The following is a 27,458-nucleotide window of genomic DNA, read 5'->3' as shown; positions in this document are numbered from 1 at the left end:
ATTTTTTAACATGTAATTGTGAGAGGCTTTCGAATTAATTTTGCTTACTATAGTAGAAACTAATTTAAAACTCTGTTACTGTGTAACTTGGTATAACATTTTGTTATCTTAAAACCTGACATAATATCCGTCAGTTCAAGTAACATATGACTACAGTCTTTTGCCTTTTGAATTAGACCTGGGTGGGGTGATTTTGTTACTTTTCTCAAGATTTGATGGACTTGTCATTTTAATAGTGTCTCCCTCTCTTCTCTCCTCTCCCATCTCTCCTTCCCTCTGTTCCCTGCTCCCCCTTTCTTTGCATGCCACCTGGATCTGCAGATGAAATTAGTGGGGACGGTAAAATCTATTTTCACATTTGTGTTACTGCTATGATAATTATTTATGGAAATAAGTACAGTCCAGTATTTAATGAAAGGCAAAATATGGTTTTGATACAACAGAAACAAGGACAAATGGCACAAGAACATGGTCTGCTAAGAGTTGTTCAGGGTGGTGTGTGGAAGGTGTAACTAGTTATTAGCTAATCACATCACAGCAGGAAATTTGAGCTGTATGTTCATAGTGAGTTTTCTAGATTTTTTTAAGTTAAAATTTTAGCATTCTAGAAAATTGTCAATGCAGTATTTCAGCAAAATTAGTCACACTTGAAAACAATAAGTGATAGAGATTCAGACATTCTCTATATATAGCAAGTATGGAGTATGTATTAATGATTCCTAGATCAGAGTGAGGTAGTAGAAAGGAAAGAGTGAAAATGATTTTAGAGTCTTGCAAACTAACAGTAAGGGAAAATACCAGCAATAATGATAATGGTTGTCCCCCCCTCCAAACTGTTGATAGCACTTAATAAGCTCAAAAACTGAAAATCACATTTAGAGTCTTACATTTCTCAGTCTGTGCTGCCTGCATGGAACTTTATGGTCCTTCACACCAAAGAAGTGAGATTTTATAAGCTAAAGCAAAGGGGACAGTGTGTTTTCCTCATGGCTGAGTGAAAGAATGCTCTTGCTCAAGATTCTGCCTCTGCTCCTGTGTTGGGATGGCAGTGTGGGACCCCTACATAGAATGAGCTTCGTGGCCTCGGGGAAAGGCCACGACATGACTCTCATCTGAAAGTGCGTGTTTTTCATAGGATTTGAAGCCAGAAGATCTGAGCTTCCTTTCTAGATCAATCCCTGGTAGTGATAAAGTCAGCAGTTTAGGTCATTGAGAGCTTCCTATGTGCAAGCACCTTACCTGCGTGATTCCTGCTCACAGCAGTCGGGAATATCACTGGGTGGCCCTGTTTGCAGACAAAGAGCCTGCGGATCAGAGAGGAGTAGCTAGGTCTGGGCTCCAGTGTCACCCTTGTCTTCTGCTCCATCCTGTCACCAGGTGACTTGAGTGACCTGAAGCAGATTGTTCATCCCCTGCATCTCCATCAGTAAAAGGGGTCCCAGGGTGGTTATAGGATTACTGTGAAGCATACAGATTTAAATATCTACAGACAAAGGGTTGTTACTATATGTTGACAGAATGCAAACGTTTTCATGTAATTTCCCCACACTAGAACTTTTCTGTACTACGAATTAGCCAAGGCAAGTATACTTAACCCATCTTACAAGTAAATACCCACATCCTAAGGGTTGACTCAGTTGGTATTGGTTGGGGGTCCACAAACTAAGGCCTAACAACCCAGCTGTTCTGGTACTTCCTCTTGAGCTAGCAATGTGTTCACATTTTTTAATGGTTGCACAGAAAATATCAAAAGAAAGCTAGTATTTGTGATATCACATTTATGTAAAAATCCCAGTTTCAGCACCCATAAGTCAAGTTCTGTTGGAACACGGCCCCACACCTGTACTTCCATGGTGTCTTCCCCACTTGCTGACTGTGGTGCAAATGGCCAAGCCGAGTGCTGCCCCCAGAGTGTGTGGCCCGCACAGTCTCACACACTTCCCGCCTGGCCTTGTAGAAAAAGAATGCCAGTCCCTGGCCTAAGTAGTGTGGCTGAATAATACTGCCAAGCAAAGTTGGACTTATCTTGGCTACTAGAAAAGAATTATCTTCTGCTTCATATGTCTGCAGACTTCATGGCACATCTGAGTTATGCCGGTTGGATAGAAGACTGATACTGGTTAGTCCTTGCAAGTTGCCCGTAGCCTGGGCCCTGTGCAGATGTTAGTGGTTGAGAGTGGTGGTGCCTCAGACTTCCTGCCCCTCTTGCTTAGCCCCATGCCTCTGGGAACAGTGGGGAAGCCAGGCAAGGGAGCAGATTGTCAGAATTGCTGCTACCAGGAGACAGGAAAAAGTGTGGAGACAGGTCCCGCTCTCTGCTTCATAACTGAAAAATTTCACAGGTTTTCAGTGCTTGGGAACTTTCTGAGCTCAAAGACTTTTGTGTTTCCTTTTGTTTATAAACCAGGCAATAGTATGCTTTCTCCACAGATGTATCCCTCCCAGACACCAAACCAATCTCCTGATAGCACCTCCAGAGGCATTAGGCTCTTTAAGTGACAGACCATGAACCTTTAATGTCTTTGTGCATGCTGATCAGTTAGTAGTGACTTTCTGTCTCTTTTTAACCTTGCTTTGAAATGACAACCTAGTAATTTCTTCCCTATTTGCTTAACTCTTAGTGTCCTTTTAACAAATTGTTCATTTAATTTATAATTTTGGTAAAATTATGTTATCTAAATTTTAGGATTCTCCTTTTTAAAATGTTTCTATATATTTATTTATCATTCATTTTTTTCTAAGTCAAGGTCTCCCTAGTTTGCCCAGACTGACCTTGAACCCCTGCACTCAAGCACTCCTGCCTCAGTTTCCAAAAGCTGGGAGTTTAAGTATGTGCCACCATGCCCAGCTTTTAATGTTTCTCTTTAAGCCTTTAACTCCTGGGTCAGGCATCTCCCAGGTTCACCACTGAGCCACCAAAGAAGTGAGATTTTATAAGCTAAAGCAAAGGGGTTTTCCTCAGGGCTAAGTGAAAGAATGCTTTTGCTCAAGATTTTGCCTCTGCTCCTGTGTTGGGATGGCAGTGTGGGACCCCTGCTTAGATGAGCCCTCCTGTGAGCATCCTTGGTGTAGCACTCAGCCCTGTGGAGGGAGGAAGTATGTCTATAGGAAGTTGTGGTAGTCTCAAAGTGAAGGGCGTCTGGTTGAAAGGTGATTAAGGACCATGCAGCACTGCAAACTAGGCTCTGCTGCGCCACTAGGCTGAGTACAAGCTACCCCTGAGCAGGGTCCTGAAAAAGCTGCACATCTACGTGCCTTAGCCTTCTGCCTGGGAAATAGGAAGTGACAACTGTGCCCCCAGAGCACTCTGCTGAGGAGTAAGCCACAGTGCAAGAGCCCTTGGACACTGTCACCTACCAAAGCTGACAGTCCCTATCAGAAGTAGAAAGTGCTATCTAACAGATCTTTGACTGTTTCCTTTGTCCTGCATTGTCCCTCTATGATACCATTATTTGGGGGTAGAGGAAACAGTCTAAGGCTGGCCTCCAGTTTATCAGGGCCCATAAGTGTGTAAAAATATCTCTGACTTGGGGATGTGGCTCAGTGGTAGGGTGCTTGCCCAGCAGGCTCAAGGCCCTGAGCACAGCAAAAAGAGAAAAGGTTCTCACCTCAGTGTCTGTCATAGTATCCCATGAACCTAAAAGCCAGGAGAAAAAATATAACCAAATCAATATCAATAATTCTTAGAAAAATATGCCAAGAACTGCCACTTGAAACTCCTACATAGAAACTGCAAAGCTTCACAGTCCTGTGTGCCTGTTGGTGCTTACTCAGCTCCTTAAGAACCGACCCATGTAGTTCACGAAGTAAACATTCTCTGTGCACTTGGTGTCGTAAAGCATACATCTGCCCCAAGTATTGTGGCTAATTCCCAGGGGGCCAGTGAGTTCCCCAGAGATTTCCTGTAGTAGTCTCATCACTCTTCAAAAATTTTCAGAGTTATTTCAAGGGTGGAACCTCTGCTTGAGGTTTGTGAGACAGTCCTCAAAGGTACTTGAGCCACACTAAGACTGACTGGAAGGGTCATCACATAAACCTGCCAGCCCCTCTCAGAAGCTTCACAGGAACAAGACAGCCACAAGAGGAGCAGTTCCTCCTTGGCAGTCTGTGGGTACAGGGCACACCTCAGCTTCATGCTCACCCCCTACAGTCCTCACGACAACCTGGCACGGGCACTGTGCTCTCGCTCTGCACATGAGAGCATACCTGACCCATAGTCAGGAAGCAACTCTCAAGCGATCACATGTGCACTGTGCCTTGTCCCTTGTTCTGGGGATGTGCCACCCACTCAGTCTATCAGTGCACTCATTTTCTTGAGAAGCTGTATCTCCTGAGCACCTGCTCTGAGCTATTCACTGTTTTCCATGCCGAGAACACAGGTAAATAAGATGCACAAAGGCTCTGCTCCAGGGGCACACTGTTCCCAAGAGCCATACAGACCAGTTACAAGGAAAAAAATGTTTAAAGTCAGAGGACAATAAGTCAAGGAATATGATCAAGAACATGGGGATAGGGCAAATTAGTTTGGGGAGAGGTCTCTGAATAGATGGGGCACTTGGCTGAAACCAGAATTGGCTCTGAGCCAAGATGAGCTTTAGCAGGTGGTAGCCTCAGGTGGGCTGTGGCTATTGCTGTGCTTACTAGCCTCATACTCTTCTCCAGGCAGCACATGCCTAGTCTTCCCAGGCTCCCATGGAGTCTGCAGCATCTGCTGAGTCAGACTGAGAATGAGGGCAGCGTTGTAGAGCCTTGAACAGTCGGGGACCAGGCCCCTGGGGAAGGACAGTAGACGTGGGAGTCTGAGCAGCTCCCCCAATACCCGCCCCACCGGGGCCAGCCAGAGGCACATACCATTCTGCATGAAAGAAGGCAGGGAGGGACCTGGGGCTGCTGTCTGTGGAAAGGCAGCCTTGGTGGCGTTCATTTTCTGGGGGCATTGTCAGGAAGTTGAGCCTGCTAAATTACAGGATGAAAAGAGACAGTGATGAGCAGGTACTCATCTGGGGCTTGTGTTGCCTCTATCATCTCGGCTCTTGCAGTAGATTCTTCCCCTCCTAGTCCTGATTGTTACAGGTACCTGAGCAGTTCCCTCTGCAGCTCCAGATCTTTTCCCACAAAGTCTTTTGATAAACCATCTTACACAGGAGCAAGGCTGCAGGCCTACAGTTTGCCAGTTTACTGTTCTTCATATTCTCTTGAGAACAGGAGAAGGAGGAGAAAAGATGGGCCAGACCTGGTGGTGCACGCCTGTCATCCCAGCAATTCGGGAGGCTGAGGCAGTTCAAGGCCAGCTTAGGCAATTTAGCAGGACTCTGTCTCAAAATAAAAATAATCAAAGGGCTCAGGTGTAGCACCAGTGTTAGAGGCTTGTCTAGCATGTGTGAGGCCCTGGGTTTCAAGCCAGCACTGCCATAAAAGGGGAGAAATGAGTGTTGATGGGGGAGAAATATGGAAATGAAAGAATAGAAGGTTTGGAATAGATTAAATTTTTTTTCTTGAATCCCCAAAGTAGCATTACTTAATAAACATAAAAGAATAATACATAATATTCACCTCTCCATAATCGTTTACATATGATAAATGTCTAAAAGAAAATTGATTTATTAACATTACACTCTGCCAGCCAGAATTTTCATAGTCATTTTAATGATGATACACATTGAGAACTAAATTCTTCCAGTTGCAGGCTCCAGCTCAGCTTTCATGGTTCTGCAGCTGAGTGAAGTATTGAGGGCAGCACAGGCAGCAGGAGGTGCTGGCTTCTCAGGCCCTACAGTCATCCCTCAGGTCTCTTTCGAGAGAACTTAGTGGGGCTGGGCTGTGGCTCAGTGTTAGAGTACTTACCTAGCATGTTTGAGGCCCTGGGTTCGATCCTTAGCACCACATAAAAATAAATGTATTGTGTTTATCTACAATTTTAAAAAAATGTAGAGCTTAGTGTCCCTCCAGGAGGGACACTAAAAACAGCAAAGGGTTCTGTTTTTCCAAAAGGAGGAGAGTAATGTGTTTTAGCACAGTACTGTTGGAGTGATGGCTATCCCCTAGATGAGTGCTTTGAAATGTCCCCATTAGTGCAGTGGTAGGTTTTTAAAATCCTGCTTTATAGGAAGGAGTCGGTGGAAACATTGGAACTCCTTGACTTTGTCTCAAAAAATAACTCATTTTAACATATTTCCTTCCTTCCCTTTGTCTCAAAAAATAACTCATTTTAACATATTTCCTTCCTTCCTTCCTTTTTTCTTTCTTTCTTTTTTTTTTTTTCCTCTTTTGATACTCGGAGTGAATCCAGGGGTGCTTAATCACTGAGCCACATCCCCAGCCCCTCTCTGTATTTTATTTAGAGATAGAGTCTCACTGATTTACTTAGAGCTTCACCAAGTTGCTGAAACTGGCTTTGAACTTGCTATCCTCCTGCCTCAGCTTCTTGAGTCTCTGGGATTACAGGTGTGCATCACCACATCTGGCTCTTTTAGCTGTATTTATTTTTATTTTTAAATATTTTTTTAGTTATACATGGAGACACAATATCTTTGTTTTTTTTTTAATGTGGTACTGAGGATCAAACACAGTGCCTTACATATGTGAGGCAAGCGCTCTACCACTGAGCCATAACCCCAGCCGTCTTTTAGCTTTTTGACATTGACATACTTCTTGAAATATGTGAGCGCAAAAGCTACAGAAGATAAATCCCTGCGTTTTTCAATCCGGAACAAATGAAATAAGTCAGCCCAGTTCCCCCCACAAAACTCAGGCTAGCATTTATTCCCTCAAAGAAAAGTTTCAGAATATGCTGTTGAGTCTTGTCATTAATAAAATCAAAACTTCCTGGTCTCTGGAGGGGCCAGTCTTATTTGGGAGACTCCAGTAGCCAGAAGCATGGTTCTAAGCATGTACATGGTATGTAGAGGGAAGTTCAGCAGCCAGCACAGGTTGGTTGATTTGGATCATTGATCAATCATCTCTTGTCTTTTTTTTTTTTTTTTTTTTAAACAAGGGCTTTCTGTGTTAGCCTGTTTGCTGTCTGAGAAACAAGTCTGTATTATTAACAGTGACAGTGATGTCACTTTTATTTCCATAAATGACTCATTTGTGAGCAAAATTTGAGTATTTTAAGAATATTTCAGCATGGTAGAGGGTGTAGACAGATCGTTTTGCCTTTTTAAATTGTATCAAAGGCCAAGAGGTCAAGTCTTTAACTTCTGCCAACATATCTGTTTTCCTTTTGCACAGAGACAGACGACTATGCCGAGATAATCGATGAAGAAGATACTTACACCATGCCCTCAAGTAAGTGCTCTTCTCTCTGTATTTGCTGAGGTTGACAGATAGTGCCTCATGGTTATAGGGTATATAACCTATAGGTGCCTATAGGTTTTAGGTTATTTATTGTCCTTTGAAAACTTTATTGTGTGCTTAACAGAAGTGTTCTTTTCAACCTTACAAATTCTATATATGCACTCCTATAAGACCAGAAGCCTAAAATGAAATAATTAATGTTGTTTAGATAGAGTATTTTTGTAGTCTTGTTTTCTTGCTGTTTAGCAACATTTATTAGAGTACTTACTCTCTGTAGATAATTAGTATTCTTTAAAGGTTTAGTACACACATATATATTTCCCCTTGAAATCATGCCTTGCTGTGTGTGGTTGACTGAGCAGTGCCAGCAGCTTCCAGCCTTTAGTCCATACCCTCTGTGGTGTCTATGTGGGACACGGAACCCCTGGATGAGCTCCTGCCACCTGGAAGTGGCAAGGTGCTCTCCTCTTTGTCTGTACAGAGGGGAATCTGTAGATGCCCCAGCTCTTGCCTTGGAGAATATTGTCCCCAGCTCTTGAATTGGATAAGTCCTTGAAATTTCATGTTTGTAAAAAACAAGGGAAAAAAATTTAAAATTTAATCCCACCTCTTAAGGCAGCCTCAGCAGCTTTACCTGAAATCCAAATGCTCCAATATCAGTAGAACTAAGTATTTTAATTTCTTTATCCTGTTTTGTAAATATTGTTTAAAGTATTCTCATTTGAGTTGTATATGCAATGAGGAAACATTACAAAAATAAAGAGAAATAAGTAGGCCTCTAAGGCAGGTATTTTCCTGGGCAGGCCACACTGGCCTGCCAAAAGTCACCAGTCACAACAGCCATGGTGGCCTACACCTGAAATCCCAGTGACCCTGGAGGCTAAAGTAGGAGGGTCACAAGTTCAAGGCCAGCCTCCACAGGGGCGGGGTGGGGGTGAGATTTAGTACCTCTGGGTTCAATCCCCAGTATGGAGGGTGGGGGGTTGTTTTATCAGAGTAATTAAAACCAAGGCAAGAGCTGAAAATTAGTGTATATATTTTAACAGCCAATGGCAATTTGGGAAAATGTTTTTTTAAGATTAAGGATAGTGTTTTGATTGACCATTTAGTCATTTGTACATTCCTACAGAGAATTCACATTTATATATATAATTTATTTACTTATTATTTATAGTTTAACAGTAAATTCCTAACATGGCTACCTTTTACCCAAACCTCACAAAAAATGAATTGAAAAATGGGAATTTATGAGATAGAGATTTAAAGACATTACGTTAAAAACATCAAGGTAACTCAGAGATATAAAGTTTTTACTTGTTTAGATCTCTTTTTTTTATTCATAGTTGAGTTTAAAATAATGAAGTGAATATTATTGAAATATACTCTCCAAGTTTTTATTGTTAACCTAATTGCTATTAGTTATTTCTAAGCAAGGTCTTCAATTTTTTTCTCTCTTAATTGCAATACAGAAAACTATGGAATAGATGAAGGTAACAGGATTCCTTTGAAATAACTGCATTTGCTTGCAATTGCAACCGTGGAATGATACGGGACATTTCAGTTTTCAGTTAACTTATTTTAAACTATTTATCATTGGTTTACTCATTCTGTTAAATCAATGGAATTACTAGCTAAATTGATTTTAAAGAGGAAAACAACTATCTAAAATGTTGGCTCAATGTTTATATACAATTGATTTATACAATTTGATCTCCCAGGGGAAGGTCTTAAGACATTTGGCTATTGATTTGTTCTATTAGTGATTACACTAATGGAATATATACAGCCCTGATTTGGATGAATTTCTTATGGGAAATAAATCAAAGGACCAAGTGAGTAATTGAATTGAAATTCAATCTATTCTGTTCCTAGAGGGTGTTTTCTTTTTGTGTGCCTCAACAGCCTGCCAAGACACTGATCTTATATAACTCATATTTAAGGCACATACTCTCAAGTTTATGCTGATATATTCAGCCTTGATTCCATGTCATCTGATTTTGAAATTGTTTTTTAGAAACTACCTCTTTAAACTCTCTTAGCTCCGTGATAATCTATAGATAAGACTATAATGAAGTGGAAAGCTCTTAAACTTTCAAAGCATAAAGTTTAACAATTTTATAGTGCCCCTGTGTTTATAAACTTTAGTTATTTGCAAAATAATTGCTTTAAATAATTGTGTTTTTCTAGACTTCCTACATTAATACCTAAACTAATAGCTCTTATTAATGAAACGTACACTGTAATACTTAGAGCAATTATTTAGGGAACTATGAAACAGATAACAAATAAATCAGATACTTAAAGACTCCTAGGTTGGAAAAAAATCTGCCTTTAATAAAACTCATTTTTATATACATCCAATACCATAACTGAATAGAAGTTCTTTTTAAAGTATTGTTTAAGAGAATTCCACTCAGTTGAAAGCACCTCTGTATATCCATGTGCCACAGATGAAGTTTCTGCTCATGATGAAACTATGTGCCAAGTGTTGTGTCTACATTTAAAGTATTGCACCTAATTACATATTGACACAGGTCATGTTTTACAGCTAGGGACTATGAGATTCAAAGAGAAAGAATAGAACTCGGACGCTGTATTGGAGAAGGCCAGTTTGGAGATGTGCATCAAGGCGTGTACATGAGTCCAGTAAGTCCCTTACGACCCCCCAAAATATGTGCTAATTTTGACTGTCAAGTGTAAATCACCTCTTTGTCTTCAGAAGTCCCTGGTTCCTCTGGATGTTCACATTGTCTTTCTTGAAGCTCATTGCCCTGCTGTTGCCCTTCCTTCCATGTCTGCCCATTTGTTAAACTCACTACACACACACACACACACACACACACCCACACCCACCAGGGAATGGTACTTTCATAACCAAAAACTTGTAGACTTTTTTTTTTTTTTAACTCTATGCATATTTATCTTCCTTATTCTCCTTACTCTACTTTTGAGACAAAACACAGTAGAAGAGCATTGGATCTAAACTTGGTGAAAAGGCCTGAACTTAGGCCTGGCTCTAATGCCCATGTGGCAAGAGGACTCCAGTTACTAACCCAGGTGAACTCCAGCTTCCTCCCACCCCTATGGTTCCTGACACAGATGCATTGCAAAGTTTCAGGCTCAATGTCTCATCAGGGTCACAGAGCTAATGGTGGACTTTAAAATAAGTCGATTTTAGCTGCAAAAATAATAGAGAATTTTTTTTATATTCTCAGTGTAGTGTTTACTTAATATTTATTGAATGAATCCTAGCCCCAGAAAAACACCAGGACTCCCAAGATGTCAAAGATGTTTCTGTGTTGCAGCAGAAGCGTGTAAAAGCATACAGATGACGCTGGGCAGGAGACGCTGGTGGAAGGGGGCTGGGACCCATGGTACAGGGTAGGACTTTGTGAGATGATCCCATGGCCGTTTTCAAACCTGTCCCTGCTATGTGGAGAGTGGGTGGTAGTGAGGCAGCAACATCTGCTCCCCTGAGGTGCTGGTGGTGCAAGTAGGTGCAGTGAGCCCTGCTCCTTGCTTAGAGGATCCCGTGGGCATGGAACAGAAGAGTCACAATAGCTCAGGCTGTCTGCCTTAAGCATCTGTATGAGTCCTTAAGTGAGATGGAGGAGACTGTGGAAGACACAGCTCTGACAGTGTTCTCCAGAGAGGCAGAACCAATGGGATCTGAGCCACAAGAGACTTATCGTAAACAGTTGATTCACACAGTCATGGGAGCCCATGAGTCCTGTGATCTGCACTCGGCAAGCCAGAGATATAAGACGGCCAGTGGTGTGGTCCAGTCAAGACCCAAAGGCTGAGAGAGTAGAGGGCAGTCCAGATCTGAAAACAGGAAATGGACCAGTGTCCCAGCCTGGCAGCTACCAGGCAGCATCTCTTCCTCCTGGAGGGTCCATGTCACTGAGGGCAGTTTACTTTAGGTAGCTTGCTGACTTGCATGTTAGACTCACAGAAATGTCTGGAATAATGTTGGACCAGATATCTGGACACCTTATGGCCCGGTCAAATGGCCACATGAGGTTCACCCTCATCGTATAGCACAGCGTTTCCACCTCCAAAGGAAACAGGGAGTAGGTGGGCTCAGTGTTGAATCTGGGCCAAGAGGGAGGTGGAACTGGGTGCTACTCTGAGGCCAACCTGTACTTGAGTTCCTCACACAGGTAAGTTTGTTTATATAGAGGTGAGCTGGGACCAAATCCCAGTGCCCTGGCACTGACAGGGCAAGAGGTCTCTCACAAGCTACAACCCCAGCCCAGTAGCTTGCTCTTGAGAGGAAGCTAGAATAAGACCTTGGAATGAGTGACAGCGCCATGTTGGCTGGGGACTGACTCAAAATGGGTATTGTGTTACCAAGCTGTTGCCACCACCTCCTGCATATCACAACTACAAATTATCTAATTTTCCCCTTTCACTGTTTGGGGGGGGGGGCAGTGTTTGGTTTTGGTTTTTTGTTTGTTTGTTTTGGGAACTGGATTTGAATCCCTAGGGAATTTTTACTACTGAACTACATCCTGCCCAGCACTTTTTATCTTTTATTTTTGAATCAGGGTCTCACTAAATTGTTCAGGCCTTACCCTCCGGTGGCACTGGGATTACAGGCATGCACCACAAAAACTCTGCTTACCCTAATTCACTGTCAATGAAGGGCCCAAAGAACCTACCTCTGCTGGCAGCATGACCATGGACAGCCTCCATGCCTCCAGGCTCCATTGACTCACCTACAGGATCCCTGTCCTGGGTGCCATCTGTCACTTGCTTTAAGAGTTAGATAACATCCATCAACCCCAAAGAACCTTCTTATATAAAGCCAGGACATGCAAGAGCCATGGAGAAGCTAGACGGGGAGAAGAGAGGTGCAGGGAGTAAGGAGGACTCTGGACAGCATCGCCCCGACCCCCACCCCCACCCCACCCCGGGTGTCTCTGGCTGATGCAGCTGCATTTCCCCAGTAGGCTCTGGAGGATTCCCAGAAAGGATGGAGACGTGATTCAGCATTGCCAAACCTTCACAAATACCCCAGCTCCTCTTTGGTCCCCTCCCCTATTCCCTTCCTCCCCTTTTCTGCCTCTTTAACAGAATGTGAGGCACTTTGCTAAAGTACCTGTGTGAAGTGAGGTAAACAGGTGTTCTGGCAAAGGAGCCTCAAGCCCAGCGTGAGATGAGCACACTCAGATGCTGTCCAGACTCTTGATTTGTTGCAAGTGGCAGGTCATTTCTGGTATCATGTTTCTTGCATTTCTTAAGTTCTATCTTTTAATCTTGAAGAAAAGACAAACTTTTTGGCTCCTAGGAAAACACATTTTCTTGTTTTTTTCCTACCCTGTGGTCACACCTTCCTGTTTCCTTTGCTATTTTCTCTTCTACCTAACTTCTCATTTTTTGTTTGTTTGTTTGTTTTTGTTTTGTTTTGTTTTTGTTACCAGGAATTGAGCCCAGAGTGCTTAACAATGAACCACATTCCCAGCCCATTTTATGTTTTATTTAGAGACAGGACCTCGCTAAGTTGCTGAGGCTGGCCTTAAACTCGAATTCCTCCTGCCTCAGCCTTCCCAATCTCTGGGGTTACAGGCATGCACCACTGGCCTGGCACTTGTTCAGTTTGTAGAGCTTGGACCCGTGTCCCCATGATGACTATAGTCCCATGAACTGAGCTACTTCCAGATGCCTGTCTCCAGCCAGGCTTCCACCTGAACTCCATTGCACCTGGGTGCCTTGGTATCTTACTGACGTCTCAAGCTCATCACAGCCAAAGCTGAATTTTTGGTCTTCCCTTTCCATCTTGCGTATTTCTCTGGCCAAAAACAAGAGCTTCCCTCTGTGTTACTGCATCCACCCAGAGCCAGCTTTGTCCTGCCTTCAGAGCCCTTCCAGAGGTTCAGCCCTCTATGTTCCTCCATTGCGGCCACATTTACCCAAGCCACTATCATCTGTCCCCCAACCCTTTGGCTTACTGTGACCTCCACGTATGGGATTCCTGTGCCTAAGTTTGCTTCCCAGCAGCCATTCCTCAGCAGCTCAGCCAGAGTGCTCCTTCCTCTGCCCACACCCTGCCCTGGCTCCCCGTCTCACTCAGTGAAAACCACTGCTCCCTGTTGGCCTGGGAGGCCCCCTCTAATCGGGTCTCCACTCAGGCCCAGCTCCAGCCTCACGCCCAGGTGGGTCTCTTGAGTTTGCTATGTGCACCCAGCCTCTGCCAGGTGTAACTTCCTGCCCTTCGAGGCTGGCACCTCGCTTCCTTCTGGTCTTCACTCTCCTCCCATCTGCCCCAGGAGCCTCCTCCTGCATAGCCACCACAACACCTCCATGTCCTCACTCCCCTTTGGCAAATGACGTGCTGTTTCCGGTCAGTTCTTCCCTGGGAGGTAAGCTGGATAAGAGCAGGGATCACTGCCTCTGCTGTCCACAGGCACCTCTTGCCTAGAACAGCACCTGCTGCTGGAGAAACTCCAAACACGTTGAAGAGTGAATCGTCTTTAGCGGCTCATGTGTGTCCATTTAGCTCAGAGGATTCTGCACAGCATTTTTGTTTTAAGTATTTCTCTCATTCTTTAAGATCCTGTGATGCCAATTCTGTGTGGTCCAGATCCACATAGTTGCAAAACAACAACTTTTCATGAATTTACCTGTTGATAGAGAACTTTCCTACATGTTATGTGATTCTGTGATCTCCCTAACACAGGAGAATCCAGCTTTGGCTGTCGCAATTAAAACATGTAAAAACTGTACTTCGGACAGCGTGAGAGAGAAATTCCTCCAAGAAGCCTGTAAGTGTCTAGAAATTTCTGTGTAACTTCATTTGACTTTCTATCTGTGAACTCTAAGAAGTAAGGAAAAATATGTTGTAACTTTTATGAGATAACTATGTTTACTATTTTGCTTTACAAATTAATATCTGGATTTGAAGAGGTACATATCTGCAGATTTTCCCCAGTAAACATGGTGTTTTACATGTCAGGGTAGAAGATACACTTTCCCTTTGTGCCTTGGTACAGGACACTCCTGTGCCCTCAGCTCTTTTTGGTTAATATTTTAGTAATTACATCAGAGGAGACACAAAGTCTTTAATTATATGTGAAGATCGCACCAAAAGCGATAGTTACTAACAGTAAATTGAAAATAAGTGTAAATACATTTTGTACTTAAATGTTCATTTAAAGATGACAGAGTATTCACACAGTGACCTCAATCTGACAAGAGTAAATTTAATGATACACTTGGAATTTTGTACTGGGCATTTGTATGTTAAACAAAACCAAAGCTGCCAGGACTTATTCTTGAAATATGTGGAAAATTTGGTAGTTGAAGGTGGGGGTATCCACCAGGGATTGAGTCATATTGTGTGAAGGTGAGGCAACTTGGCAAGAAACTCTGGGTGTGTCAACAGGACCTGCTGTATCCATGGGCAGCCCAACTCCAGGCATGCCTGCCTCTGGGCCTTGTGGCTCCACACTTATGCCAATCGGATGATGGCTTGAGAATGTCCTGAGAGATGCTTGCCAGCTGGTCTGGAATGCAGCCTCCGGGTTTTGCAGGGACTGTTCCTTGAACATGGTTGTATCATTTCCCTAACCAGAGACAGGAAAAAAGGAACAGAAAGCACTGGAGTCAATAGGGAACCAACCAGATGTCACAGCTGGTTCAAGAGAATTCCCAAAACCCTGTGTCTATAGAGAGTAAGAACCTCTGAGGTGATTTTTTTTTAAATACATGCAGATTTAATTTTACTTCCCCCACAGAACTGAGTTGCATTTTTATGGACAAGAATTTTGTACATTCTTACCAGTTCCTACAACTTAGGAATTGTAAAATACATGAAGGAACTGCATAAAATACTCACTAGTATATGGGGGCCCATTCCTGACAACATTCAGACACCAGTTGTTTCATAACATGTTGGTAATATTAAAGGAAAATTACTGCTGCGATTATCATAATGTCTTTACTTAGCCTCAAAATATCTTGGACTTTATTTATTTATTTATTTATTATTTTAATAGTCTGTGAAATCCAAGTGTTTTAATTGCCACTGGACTAGGTCACCTTGAAGTTACTTTGAGTTGTTTTGCAATCGTGTAGTTCTGTGCAGATCATCTGTCTTGCTAATCCTAGCACACAGTGCAAGTGACTTTTAGAAATTATGAACGAGCACTTGCCCACGAGTTGGTTTACCTTTGTGTGTGTGTAGGCTCTGGTGGTCATCTTGGCCCAGGCAGGTGGACAGACCTTAGGGGCTGCAGTAGAGCAGCACAGCACCAGAACTAGAGCAGGTTAGTTGACCCGAAGGCCCTCACAGCTGTCTGTCCAGGACATGCCTTCCTTAGAGCCATGAGAGCAGCTAGTCACATGCAAGGGTCAGACCACAATGCTGGATGCAGCAACCCCTGTGTACCAACTAGAAATCCCTGTGACAGCCCCACAGGCATGGCTTCAGGCCTTGCAAGAAGCATGCCCAGTCAGCAAGGTCTCCACACAGACAGTGGCTTCCCAGTCCTCGTTGCTCTCCTCCCAGTGTACCAGTCAGGTTGCTTTTACCAGGAGCATGTTGCCCAACTAAGTGAAGTGCACGTTCCCACTTTATCAGATGTCCAGAGAAAAACCTGGGAAGTAAGCCTATGTCAGCTTTGTCCTAGAGGAAAAGAATGGGTTTTCTTGGCCATTTATCCATTTCTGTTCTCCCATGGCACAAATTTGCCGCAGTGAGTATCTTATGCCACAGATACACAAGCACAGATGCTGAGAGCCATAGCCGAGTAGGAATGAAGCATGGCATTTTTGGTTGAAAGGTGACGCCAGCAAGCCATTGAGATGACAATGGTTATGTTAAGATGTGTATTCAATTGGACATTAGACCCCTGCTGTCTGCCTCAGCCTGCTACTTTGGAGCTCTCCTGGGGACTCCCGGAGAGTTCCCATTGGTTGGGGAAGTGCGGTAGGAGGGATTTCCGGAGGAGGGATTTCCGGTTGGTGTGGGGTCCTGGGAGAAGGCTGCGTGCATGGCGTTCACAGGAGTTTTGGAAATAAAGTTTGTTCCTGCTTGAGTGGCTCGTGGTTTTGTGCCCAGCCAGACTGCGGCACACAGAAGCACATGCCAGTGCACGCCCACTCAGAAGCAGGAGCACCCTGTGACATTGAGCTCTGAGTTCCCACACCGTTAGTATTTGCCTTCAGTGGACTAGTCTTCAAGAAAAATTAAAGTTTTCAAAAGAATAACTGTAGACAACAACTTTTTTCCTTAGTAACAATGCGTCAGTTTGACCATCCTCACATTGTGAAGTTGATTGGCGTCATCACAGAGAACCCCGTGTGGATAATCATGGAGCTGTGCACACTGGGAGAGGTATGGTGAGCTCTGTGCCTGCCTGGGCTGGCTGCTCAGTAGTCTGCTGCTTCACAGTCAGCCAGCAATTTGGGCATGACATCCTTTGCTTCTGAAAAGGGGAGTCGAGAGATTACATCCTAGATTTTCAGGAGAGTTCTCATACAGGATCACGTGTGGTTTCCGTCCAGAGAATGTTAGTGTGGGTATCTTCATCACTGAGCCAGGCACAATGGCACACGCCATACTCCCAGCTACTCAGGACGCTGAGGTGGGCCAATCTCTTGAGTCCAAGAGTTCCAGGTCAGCCTGGGCAATGTAGGGAGATTCTGTCTCAAGAAAAAAAGAAACTTTGCAACTAAATTCCCAGATAATCCTGGCAGCTGTTGCATCCAGATATTTTATCAGAACTGGTAACAACACACAACCAAAGGGTTCTTTTTCTCTCTGTTGCTATTGCCTGAAGAACTAGCCCAATGATTTGAAGATGGAAGAAACATTGTTAATAGAGCTTGGGTAAATTAATGCTGAATTTAGGTAAATCCAAAGTGTCAAGAGAATTCACTTTGAGTTGAGAATTCACAAAGTGTTGAGAATTCACTTTGCAGTGTCTTTTAGACCAGCTGCCATTAGTCACAGTTTCTTTGAAAAATGTGAGTAACAAAAGTGTCAGCAGCCCTCTTTGACGTTCTCCAGGTTACTGAAACCTTAGAGCACCTGGAAACTTGCTGGAAACACAAGCTCTCAAGCCCTACCCCAGCTGCTGAGTCTGGCCAGGCTGGAGCACTGTTTCTATCAGCTCAGCCCATCTTCTTCCTCTGCCTGTGCTTCCAAGACAAATGGAGTGTTTGTATAGATTCTCCCCCCTGTTTTTTTTTCTGCTTTGGCTTTTGGAGAGTTTGTTCATTTTTCTGACTTAAGAGCCTCTTGCTAAATATTTGTCTTTTATTTGCCAATTTTCTAGAGTATTAATAAAGCTGTGTGCCTTTCTTTCCCATGTTAGTATGTAGCTGAATTACTCTGTCAGTCTAGTCTTGAGACCAGTGAGCCCCTGGGGTGAGCACCCAACACCTGACCACTGCACCCTTACCATCCCGTCCTCCCCACTGCATGGCACACCCGCCTGGGCCACACTGAGTTTTGCAGTGGCGGTGAATAAGCTGTGTTTGTATGTTAGGTTCATTTGAACAGTAGCTAGATCTTTGGGGTCCCTGTTGTTATTAGCAGTTCTTTATTTTGTGATTCTATTATTGTTTTGAAGCTTGTCTTCTATAATTTTTTTGGAATTCATATATAGGCATAAAGATTCTAATTTTACAATAGGATTGAAATAATGATTAACTACAATTTCTGAGTTAAAATGTTTCATTCATTACTTTTTTTGTATAAGGGGAAAAGTGAAGCCATTTCATAGTATTCATATGTGTTTGGAACGTTGGTGCAATGCTGTTGAGTGTAGGTTTTATGCTGCTGAGTTTTATTCTCTCTCTTTTTTACCTTGCTGTTGTTCCCAAAGCTGAGGTCATTTTTGCAAGTAAGGAAATACAGCTTGGATCTGGCATCTCTGATCTTATATGCCTATCAGCTCAGTACCGCACTGGCATATCTGGAGAGCAAAAGATTTGTACACAGGTGAGACACAATCCTGAAGCTACCAAGTGCCTTGAGTGGGTGGAACTGCAGGCCAAGTATGGGGAGGAGCCATGCTCCATGTGCCCCAGAACCTTTCATACCTCTCAGATCCGTTGCATAGCCTGTTGGGTTGTGTCCTACAGAGGGAAGTGCCTGGCTTGGCAACACATGGTGAAAGGCTTTTCTTGGATGCTTTCAGGACATTTATTCCTTCCACACATATAGTCAAGAATGTGTACTTGACACGAAGCAGGGGATATGTGGAAAGAGTCCCCGAAATAATTAACTCCATTAATTATTATTATTATCCAGATGTCAGCGTTACCCATGACATCTGTTGCCCTTCTCTGGAATTTCTGTTTATAATCTGTGGCTCCAGTTTGATTACCAGTGAAAGTCCTTAAGAACTATCTGCCAAGGGTCACACCAGTTACTGTGTTGTTGTCCAGCTTTGAAACAAGCTGTATCCACAAAAGCACTCAAAAGTCTTGTGCTCAGAAGATGACTTTTACTTGATTTAATAAGATCTCTTTAGTACTGGTGAAGTTACAGACCCCCGTTTGAGCATGTCTGTCAGTTATTGCAGATAATGATAGAATTTTATGAAAAGTTAATAAGCATTTTCATCATTTGAGAATGTTTTTCCATTATTTAAGATAGCTATCAGCATATTCATTAGTAAATATCTACCAAAAGGAATACATGTGAAGTAAAATCATCATCTTTAGCTTATAACAAATCTATTTGCATTATCTATAAGCTGTCTTTCACAGTGTACCTATGAAAATATGTTCATATAGTATAGATGAGTTTATAGGTTTGTTTGCATTGTGTTAAAATTTATTGTCCCAAATTCTTCCTTGTCAGGGACATTGCTGCTCGAAATGTCCTGGTATCCTCAAATGATTGTGTAAAATTAGGAGACTTCGGATTATCTCGGTACATGGAAGACAGTACTTACTACAAAGGTAAGAAACTAAAGCAATAACTAAAAATAAGCTGCAAATCTTTAATGTATTTATATTTCTTTAAAAAGGTATTTTCCAGGGGCTGGGGTTGTGGCTCAGTGGTAGAGCGCTTGCCTAGCATGTGTGAGGCACTAGGTTCGGTTCTCAGCACGACATATAAATAAATAAAATAAAGATCCATTGACAATTACACAATATTTTAAAAATAAATAAATAAGAAGGTATTTTCCAGTGTGCTTTCCTTGGGCTTCAGATGGATTTGGTGGAGGAAGGAAGGATGGCCCTGTCCATAAACAGTGCTAGAGGAGAAGGATGTCCAGAGTGATCCAAAATGGATCATGGGCTTATAAAACATAAAACCATAGAACCTTAGAAGAAAAATATAAATCTAGAGAATCCTTTAACTTGATACCAAAAGGAAGAAAAATTGATAAATTGGACCACATTAGAATTTGTAATTTTTATTCTGCCGAAGACTGTTAAGAGAATGAAAAGTCAAAGTACAGGGTAGGAGAACGTATTTACCAAACACACAGGAGGAACTTCCTTAGCAGGAAGATAGATGAAGAAGGTACTTGGGAGATGAACAAAAGAAAGGAAGACCTTCGCTGAAGAGAACATAAGGTGGCAAATGAACCTTGACCTTGTTCAGTATCTTTAACCATCAGGAAAATGCAGATTAAGACCAGAGGGAGAGAACACTGCATATCGTCAGAATCATTACAACAAATACTGCCCATACCTGGTGGTAGCGATTCAGAGAAGCTCAGCCACTAATAAGGTCCTCAGGGGGATGTAGAACATTAGAGCCACGCAGGAGCGTGTGCAGGCCTTCAGTGAATAAAACTGTGACCATCATTCAGCACTGTGGTTGGACTCCTGGGCACTGATCCCAGAGAAGTGAAGACTTAGCACATGCACTCGTGTTACTGCATTTTTATTTGTATTGGCCCAAAATTTCAATCCAGTTGGCTCAGTGGTAGAGTGCTTGGCTAGCATGCGAGGCCCGGGTTCTTCGGCAACAGACAGATAGCTTCCTGACAACTCTCTTCCACACCCTTTCTGTGTTCTGTGCCTGTGACTACTAACCTATGATCTTTTGATATTTGAGAAAAAAGTTTGTTTTTGTTATTTAGTCATTTAACTTTTTAAAAAAATCAGTTTTTTAAATTTTGAACTATATCTCATTTAGCTCAAATATTAACTAGTCCAAGTCCTAGAATTCCAATAAAGAGCTAAATTCTAAATTAATACAAATACCAAAATTTCACATCCTTTAACAGCATTTAAAATGGGCAGTTGGGGAGCTGGGGTTGTGGCTCAGTGGTAGAGAACTTGCCTGGCACATGTGAGGCACTGGGTTCAATCCTCAGCACCACATGAAAAATAAATTGATTAATTAAACAAAGGTATTGTGTCCATCTACAATTTCAAAACTACTTTAAAAAATAAAAATGAGCAGTTGGTAATTCATGCAGATATCACCTCAGAATGATCAATGAGTGTAGATATTTTTGGATAATGGAAAAAGAACCCCTAAGTATTAAGACTTCTACAAACTACTCCTTTTTCTCAGGGTTCTAAGGATCCAAAGGCCCCTGCGTAGGCCCTTGGTGTCTGTGCCTGTTCCTGGTCACCATCCACCCTCCCACTCCTCCCAACCCTGGTCTGTCTCTGCTCACTCCATGCCATGTTTGAGGTACCTGTTCCCTCCTTGTAGCCTGTCTCCTTTGGCTCCTCTGGAAGCCCAGCAGCTGAAGGATGGTCCTGGATGGTGTACCTTGCCTGCAGGAGGGAAGCTTCCTGGCCTCTCCCAGGGTTGATCTGGGCTGTCCCAGAGCCTTTAGCTTCAGGCCCCTCACTCTTCACATGCAAATGGAGGATAGAGGCCATATTTGTGTATTTACTTATTTGCTATAATTTGTAACCCATAAGACTTGTACGCAAGGTGCTTTTGTAGTCATTCAAAGACATGCATGGAGCAGCAAACATTTCAAGTCTCCCCAGTAGGCACATTGGCATTCTCCCTCCTATCTATCCAGAAGTCTGGGTCCATAGGGCGCGCTGCAGAACCGAGCCACCTGTTAGTGGGGCAGCCTCCAGAAGGTCTCCTGACGAGTAGTCTTAGGGCTTCAGGTTGTGATCTTTGTGAGACATCACATATGTGTGGAGTACTGGCCCCATATGCATGGCCACGAGAGTGAAGTGTGCGGTAAGCACTAGCAGGACCCACCCGTCTTACACGTGTGGGTGTGTCCTGGTGAGCATCGAAGCCCTGCCACTCACTCTCCTCCCTGCCCCTGCCTCACCACAGTGGGAGGGACCCCAGGGTCTATGTCCCTACCCTAGTCTAACTACTCAGGACATCGAGGAAGCAGAACATTGCTCTCTAAAGAGTCAGGTGGGATATTTGAAGTTTTATTTTTTTTATTACTTTTTTTTAATATTTATTTTTTAGGTGTAGATGGACACAACACAAGGCCTTTATTTTTATGTGGTACTGAGGATCGAATCCAGATCCCGCCCATGCGAGGCAAGCAGTCTACCTCTGAGCCACAATCCTAGCCCCATGAAGCTTTATATTTGATAGTGAAAATCTCAGCTCTGCTAGGTTCTCAAGCAGATTGCAGGGAAAATTTATTTTCTAAAATTAATCTTCTAGCTTCCAAAGGAAAATTGCCTATTAAATGGATGGCTCCAGAGTCAATCAATTTTCGACGTTTTACCTCAGCTAGTGACGTGTGGATGTTTGGTGAGTATTTCTCGGAGTTTTGTGTATTTTTAATAATTGTGCCTCATGTGCTTGGCAAAACAGGCCTTGCACTGTCTCTCCCGAGCGTGGGTTGCCTGGCCTTCTGAGCCTGAGCATCTCCCTGGCCACACAGGTCGTGGGGCTGTGGTTGAAGAGCATGTGCCGCTCACAGCTCTTGGGCACACCTTGTGGCGCTCTGCCTTCTGTGGCACGTCCCATTGCTATTCTGTGCTCCTCCTGATGCTGTCTCTTCTGCCTGGGGAGCAGCCTTGTCTGTCTCCTTCCTTCCTTCTCTCCCCTCAGCCATCTCATGATTCTCTGTGACAGACTCAACACTCAGGTGTCCTGGGCCCTTCGGTGGCCCTGCTTTCCGAGGTCTACGCTGTCCTTGATGTCCTTCCTCTGGGGCCTGCTGGCCTCAGCTGCTGCTTCCATGTCTGGCCCACCCTCCCGTCCTCTTCAGTGGTCGTCCTTCTCTCTGGAGTGTCGCAGTGCCTCCCAGCGCTGGTGTAAATGTGGGCTTATCCACCTGCACTGTGTGGCTGGACAGCTCATCCTGACTGTGGCGTGACTTGCCCTTCCTCCCATGGGTGGCACTGCCTCCCGACTGTCCTGCGTCATTCCGCTTCCTGGCATCCCTTGTCTGTCACCCTCACGTGCTGACCTGATGGCAGTCCTGTGTGTGAGAGTCCCATGAGATCAGAGCAGCTCAGAGTGCCGGCTGAGGTCATGCAGCTCTCCTGGCTCCATGCTGTGGGTTTTCCGCAACCGTTTGGTGCCCTGATTGGTATTTAGGAGCCACAGGTAGACAAAGGAAGAGCACCTGTGTAACCTAGACTGCAGGATCCCCCTAGGAAGGTCATGCCCCAGATCCTCCAGCACCTATGGTCACATCTCGCCCTTTCAAGGGCGGGTCCATTGTGTCACCTGGGGGCATCTTTGTGCTGTTTTGGGCTGGCCTGCTCACAGGCGTCGTGTTTGTTCACACTGTTGTTTTTGTGTCCAGGTGAGTTTGAAAGGCTCTTCTGGTAGGAATAAAGTAATGACCCCAAGTGGGAAAAAGGGTTGCATCATAATCACTCTGGCAGTATTTCTCCCTTTTTGTCACATAATTAATGGCATCTCATATTTGATTTAATAAAATAGTATTTAGAGAAAGGTAAGGGCATTATGAGAATTAAGGATGATATGTGATTTTCAAAGAAAGGATGTGAGTTCTCGAGAAATAGTGACTCTTAATTTTGTTACTGATAATGGGATTATAATTTCTACTAAAAGAGTGCACCAAGACATTATTTTTTTTGTTAGAGATTCTGGAACTATCAATAGTTGCCGGTGTGTGGCTCAGTTTGAGAATCTAGCTCACGCCAGCATGGGAGTTTCCTTCTTTGCATCCCAAGTCCTCTGCATGGGGCATTATTCCTACCGTGTGCATTCCAAGGTAGAGTCAGACCTGAGACAGCAGCCTCGTCCTGGGGACAGGAGGGTCTCCTAGAACTGCTTCAGGAACAAGCTGAAAGGAGGTGGTCTGACAGCAAATAGGGCTGATGCCAGGGAAGGTGTGCTGTGGCCTGCCAAGGCACCGGCCTCCTAGGCGGCCAGAGTGCAGGTGGCCATCGTGTGGTGCTGCAGAAGGTGCCTTTGGTCACGTGTCAGTGCATCCTTAGTGTTGAGCTGTCCTGTTTGTTGATTTGAAAGGTGGGTCTATAGGATCACTGAGCCGATAACAGAAAGTCTGGCCTCCTGGGGCAGAGTGCAGTCATTGCTAAGGTGCGGCCTGGTCTGGGTGAGATGGCTATAGCCATGGGAGTCCTCAACCAGGCCAAGGGAAGGGAGTGGTGGGCTGGAGGGTCGCCCAGACAGCAAAGCCATCGTGCGCCTTAGAGGGAAAGCTGAGTTCTCTGAAAGCTGCAGACTTGTGCTTGAGGACTTTCTTTTCAGGTCTCAAGGCAGCAGCTGCAGTTGTAATGAGGCTGGGCTGAAGTTGGGTGGGGATGTGCAGGTAGCCTCTCGTCTGGAGCCATGGAGTGTGCCTGAGCTGGTGGGTCACTTTCAAGTGCAGCATTTTCAGAGAAATAGACCTCTGAGGAAAACAAGGGGATTTTATGGCTTTTTCTTTGTAATAATTCAGCACTCCATTACTCACACCCCGTCAAGTGGTTATCACTGATCTCACTATATGTTGGAGGTAATGAATGCTGCTCTGCTTGATGTGTTGCCTGGATCTCACAGCTGGCCCCACGGTGCCCGCTGCAAAGCCACTCCCAGACATGGGGTTGCCCTTCCTGCCGAGCTCACTGCGCTGTTTTCGTTCCCACTTCACAGGTGTATGTATGTGGGAGATTCTGATGCATGGTGTGAAGCCTTTTCAAGGAGTGAAGAACAATGATGTGATCGGTCGAATTGAAAATGGGGAAAGATTACCAATGCCTCCAAATTGTCCTCCTACCCTCTACAGCCTTATGACGAAATGCTGGGCCTATGACCCCAGCAGGCGGCCCAGGTTTACTGAACTTAAAGCGCAGCTCAGGTAGGAGTGGGGCGGAGAGGGCTTGGGCGGGGGCAGACCTTGCTGCTTCTCCTCCTTTGCAGTCATAGCATTCTAAGGTCATTTTATCAGGACATCTGAGGCTGGGCTGTTTCTTCTGCAAATTCAGTTAGTTTTAAATTTAATTGGCATTTCTTTGTACCTTGCTAGAGCCTTTAATGAAAAATATCTTCAAATCTTAATGAAGTTCCAGCTGTGGTCAGATCTCTCCCCGAGCTCCTGACTTGGCCTGGCTTAGGTGGCCCATGGTCGCTGCGGCCCTGCTGTCACTGCAGCCTCCTCCACTCGGCCCCTTTGCCTCCCTGTACTAGTGCAGGGAGCTCACTGCCTGCTCCCCCACCTTGCCAACAGCAGACTCCTACTCAGAATCCAGGGTGCTTCCCCATGCAGCCCTGTCCCCCAGAGAGGTAGCCTCTCTTCTGCCACCACTGCTGGTTCAGGTGCCTTTTTGTGGTTCCCACTTTGTGCCAGGCACTGTTAGGCCCAAGGCCTCCAGTAGCTTCGAGACCCCTGGCAGTCACACAGGGACTAGGTGTGTACTGAGTCCCTCAGAGAAGCATCTGCATGGTCTACCTGCCATCTGCCCTGGGGAGGTCCTTGTTTTCATGTCTGTGTCCTCAGCTTTAGTCAAAGCTACTGATAAGCATCACCATATCTCACTCATTTCTTCAGCCGATACAGACTGTAGGACCAGGCACTATGAATGAATGTTTGTTGAACTGAATCAAATTAGAATCTGCATTGGGGCCAAATATTTTGATAGGGACAGAATTTTTTTTTTTAATTCCAAATATCGGGGTTCATGGCACCCTGCAACTTCATCTGGCCCTTGCTTTTTGGTGGTGCCCAAGCACTCCTGAAGCTTCATCAACCTTCAGACGGCTCAGCCACTGGAAGAAGGATCCTTGCAGGAGAGTGCTTTGGGAGGGTCAGCCCTGTTGGAAGGAGTATGATGCTTCTTTCTGTCCTCAGGTGTTTGCTGGATGCGTGTGTTCTGAGCAAGGTTCTGTGGGTTCGTGGTGACCAGACAGTCCTTGCTCAATAGAGCCTCATCCTGAGGGAAGAGCGCAGTCAGGCCAGCCTCACTTGCTGTCTCCACCTTTCGCCCATGGGGCCACCAGCGCCCTCATCTCTTCAGTCCTCTTCAAGTAGACACTCTTCAATCTTAATCAGTTCTCATACTCATTATGTCCTCCGTGCTACTGTAGCTGGGTTTTGAATATGCTTTATTTCAAGTTTCGCTTAGATTTTTTTGTTCCTCCTTGATCTTTCCCCAGAACATCACAGAGCCTGTCCTTGAAATTTCCCCTTCTAGTATGGGTTCCATCACCCCACCTGCCTGGTGTCTCCCTACTGACTGACATGCTGACCACATCCTTCCCAGGGGCGTTGGTCAGGTCTCTGTTCTCAACTGCCCTTGTGCCCTCAGTACTCCTGAAGATTCCATGTGCCCTTGATCTGGTCATTCGTGGACTGGGCCTCTCCACTTTTTAGCTTTGGCCTTGCCCTTTACTCATAAGTTCCAACCTACATTTTAAATTGCCAGCTGGGCATTGTGTTACCCAAGAAGGAAATCTGTTGCCTTACCCTCTGAGCCAGCTCTTCTGCACTCCTCTCCTGTCTGGTTGGCACAGCTGGCTTGGTTTTCCTAAAACAACACCATGGAAAGGGACCTCCCCTGATCAGAATGACCCCTAGTGGGTCACTGGCACCCACCTCCCATGTCCAGATAGAGGCCTGCAGGCCACACTCAAGCCAACTTCCAGGATGGCCAGACGGCATCCCCCTATCTTCCAAATAGCCTGGCAGATGCCCCCTCCTGGCCTGGTGTACCCCCCTGCAGCCCCCCCCCCCCACCGACGCCCCACCTGCCTGGCCCTCCCTGTCTCTCAGCTACTGTCTCACGCTGGCTCTTCCGGGCCTCTCAGCCATGCAGCCTGCACCCTGGGTCTCCGGATCCCTGTGTCCCTGTACTTGTTGTGCTACCACAGAGGGCTGCATCCCAGTTCAGCTCTGTTCCACAAGGGCTGCCGAGCCTGGCACTGGTCACTGGGCCAGATGACCGGAGCACTTTTCCTGCCCTCGAGGAGCTCACAGTCTAGTATGTCTCCTCCCTACTAGACTGAGGCTCCTTGAGGACAGGGATCGTCACACTCGCCTCCGTTTGCCTGCACCTCCCGCCAGGAGCACTGGCTGGCCTGTGCACACTGAGCACAGGTGACTGAGCCTTCATGTGTCCCAGGGCGCTCTGCTTTCAGCAGAGATGGAGTTGAACTTGGCATTTTGAATATTTGTAATATGGCTACCAAATAGCTGATGAAATTAAACTTTCTTATATAATTGCTTGCTGGGGCGTTTACATAATTAAATAGCTGCTATTGTGGAGTTTTTATTACAGTCAGAGTTTTCACAAAGAAACAGCAGTTGCCTGGTGGTCCTCACCCACCGGCCAGGCAAGTGTGTTTCCCGCCCTGTGCGCTCACTGCACGGTGGCCTCCACTCGTCCTGACTGGACTGTGTGTGTGTGTGTTCTGACTTCGTGAGCTGAAGAAAGGGACTTCCAGGACCAAGCTTGTTAGGTGGCGTCTCAGGAAAACCACTCGGTGAGACTTTACTGAGTCAGTCAGTCTCTGTGTCCCTAGGAACCTGTCCTCGTGACCTCTTTCCATGGCCGTAGGAGTGGATTCATGGAGGAGAAGGAGAGCAACCTGCAGGTGGCTTGTCGTCAAGTGTAAAAAGGCCCACAATAGGAGTATTTCACGTGAACCGCAGTAAGGGTTCTCATCACGTGTATTCTAGCATTTTTGTGTTTTGTGGTTGACAGATTGTTAAAGGTGTGCTAGCGCTTTTCTGATGGAGAATCATTTGGTCCCCACTTGAGTTCCGTTACTTCTTGGTCAGATTCCGCATTCAGGAGACCACAAGAAAGAACTTGGGGAGCTT

The 27,458-nt window shown here is 44.8% G+C and overlaps 1 protein-coding gene across 36 annotated transcripts in view; it reads left to right on the top strand.

Moving 5' to 3' along the window:
* Ptk2 (protein tyrosine kinase 2) overlaps positions 1 to 27,458 on the top strand; it is a 204,420-nt gene that overhangs the window by 133,042 nt on the left and 43,920 nt on the right. For 19 of the 36 annotated variants that reach the window (XM_048802205.1, XM_048802193.1, XM_048802213.1 and 16 more), the window contains 10 exons: positions 322 to 339; positions 7,231 to 7,287; positions 8,766 to 8,786; positions 9,845 to 9,942; positions 13,979 to 14,063; positions 16,536 to 16,636; positions 18,132 to 18,247; positions 19,115 to 19,215; positions 21,878 to 21,967; positions 24,293 to 24,497. In XM_048802205.1, the coding sequence (XP_048658162.1) occupies positions 322 to 339; positions 7,231 to 7,287; positions 8,766 to 8,786; positions 9,845 to 9,942; positions 13,979 to 14,063; positions 16,536 to 16,636; positions 18,132 to 18,247; positions 19,115 to 19,215; positions 21,878 to 21,967; positions 24,293 to 24,497 (892 nt within the window). The remainder of the gene's footprint in view (positions 1 to 321; positions 340 to 7,230; positions 7,288 to 8,765; positions 8,787 to 9,844; positions 9,943 to 13,978; positions 14,064 to 16,535; positions 16,637 to 18,131; positions 18,248 to 19,114; positions 19,216 to 21,877; positions 21,968 to 24,292; positions 24,498 to 27,458) is intronic. The other 17 variants (XM_048802216.1, XM_048802210.1, XM_048802209.1 and 14 more) reach the window with 3 other exon arrangements.

Source organism: Marmota marmota, unplaced genomic scaffold (genome assembly GCF_001458135.2).
Source record: "Marmota marmota marmota unplaced genomic scaffold, marMar, whole genome shotgun sequence".
NCBI lineage: Eukaryota > Metazoa > Chordata > Mammalia > Rodentia > Sciuridae > Marmota > Marmota marmota.
Note: the sequence above shows the minus strand (reverse complement) of the source record. Positions and strands in the feature narration are given on the sequence as shown.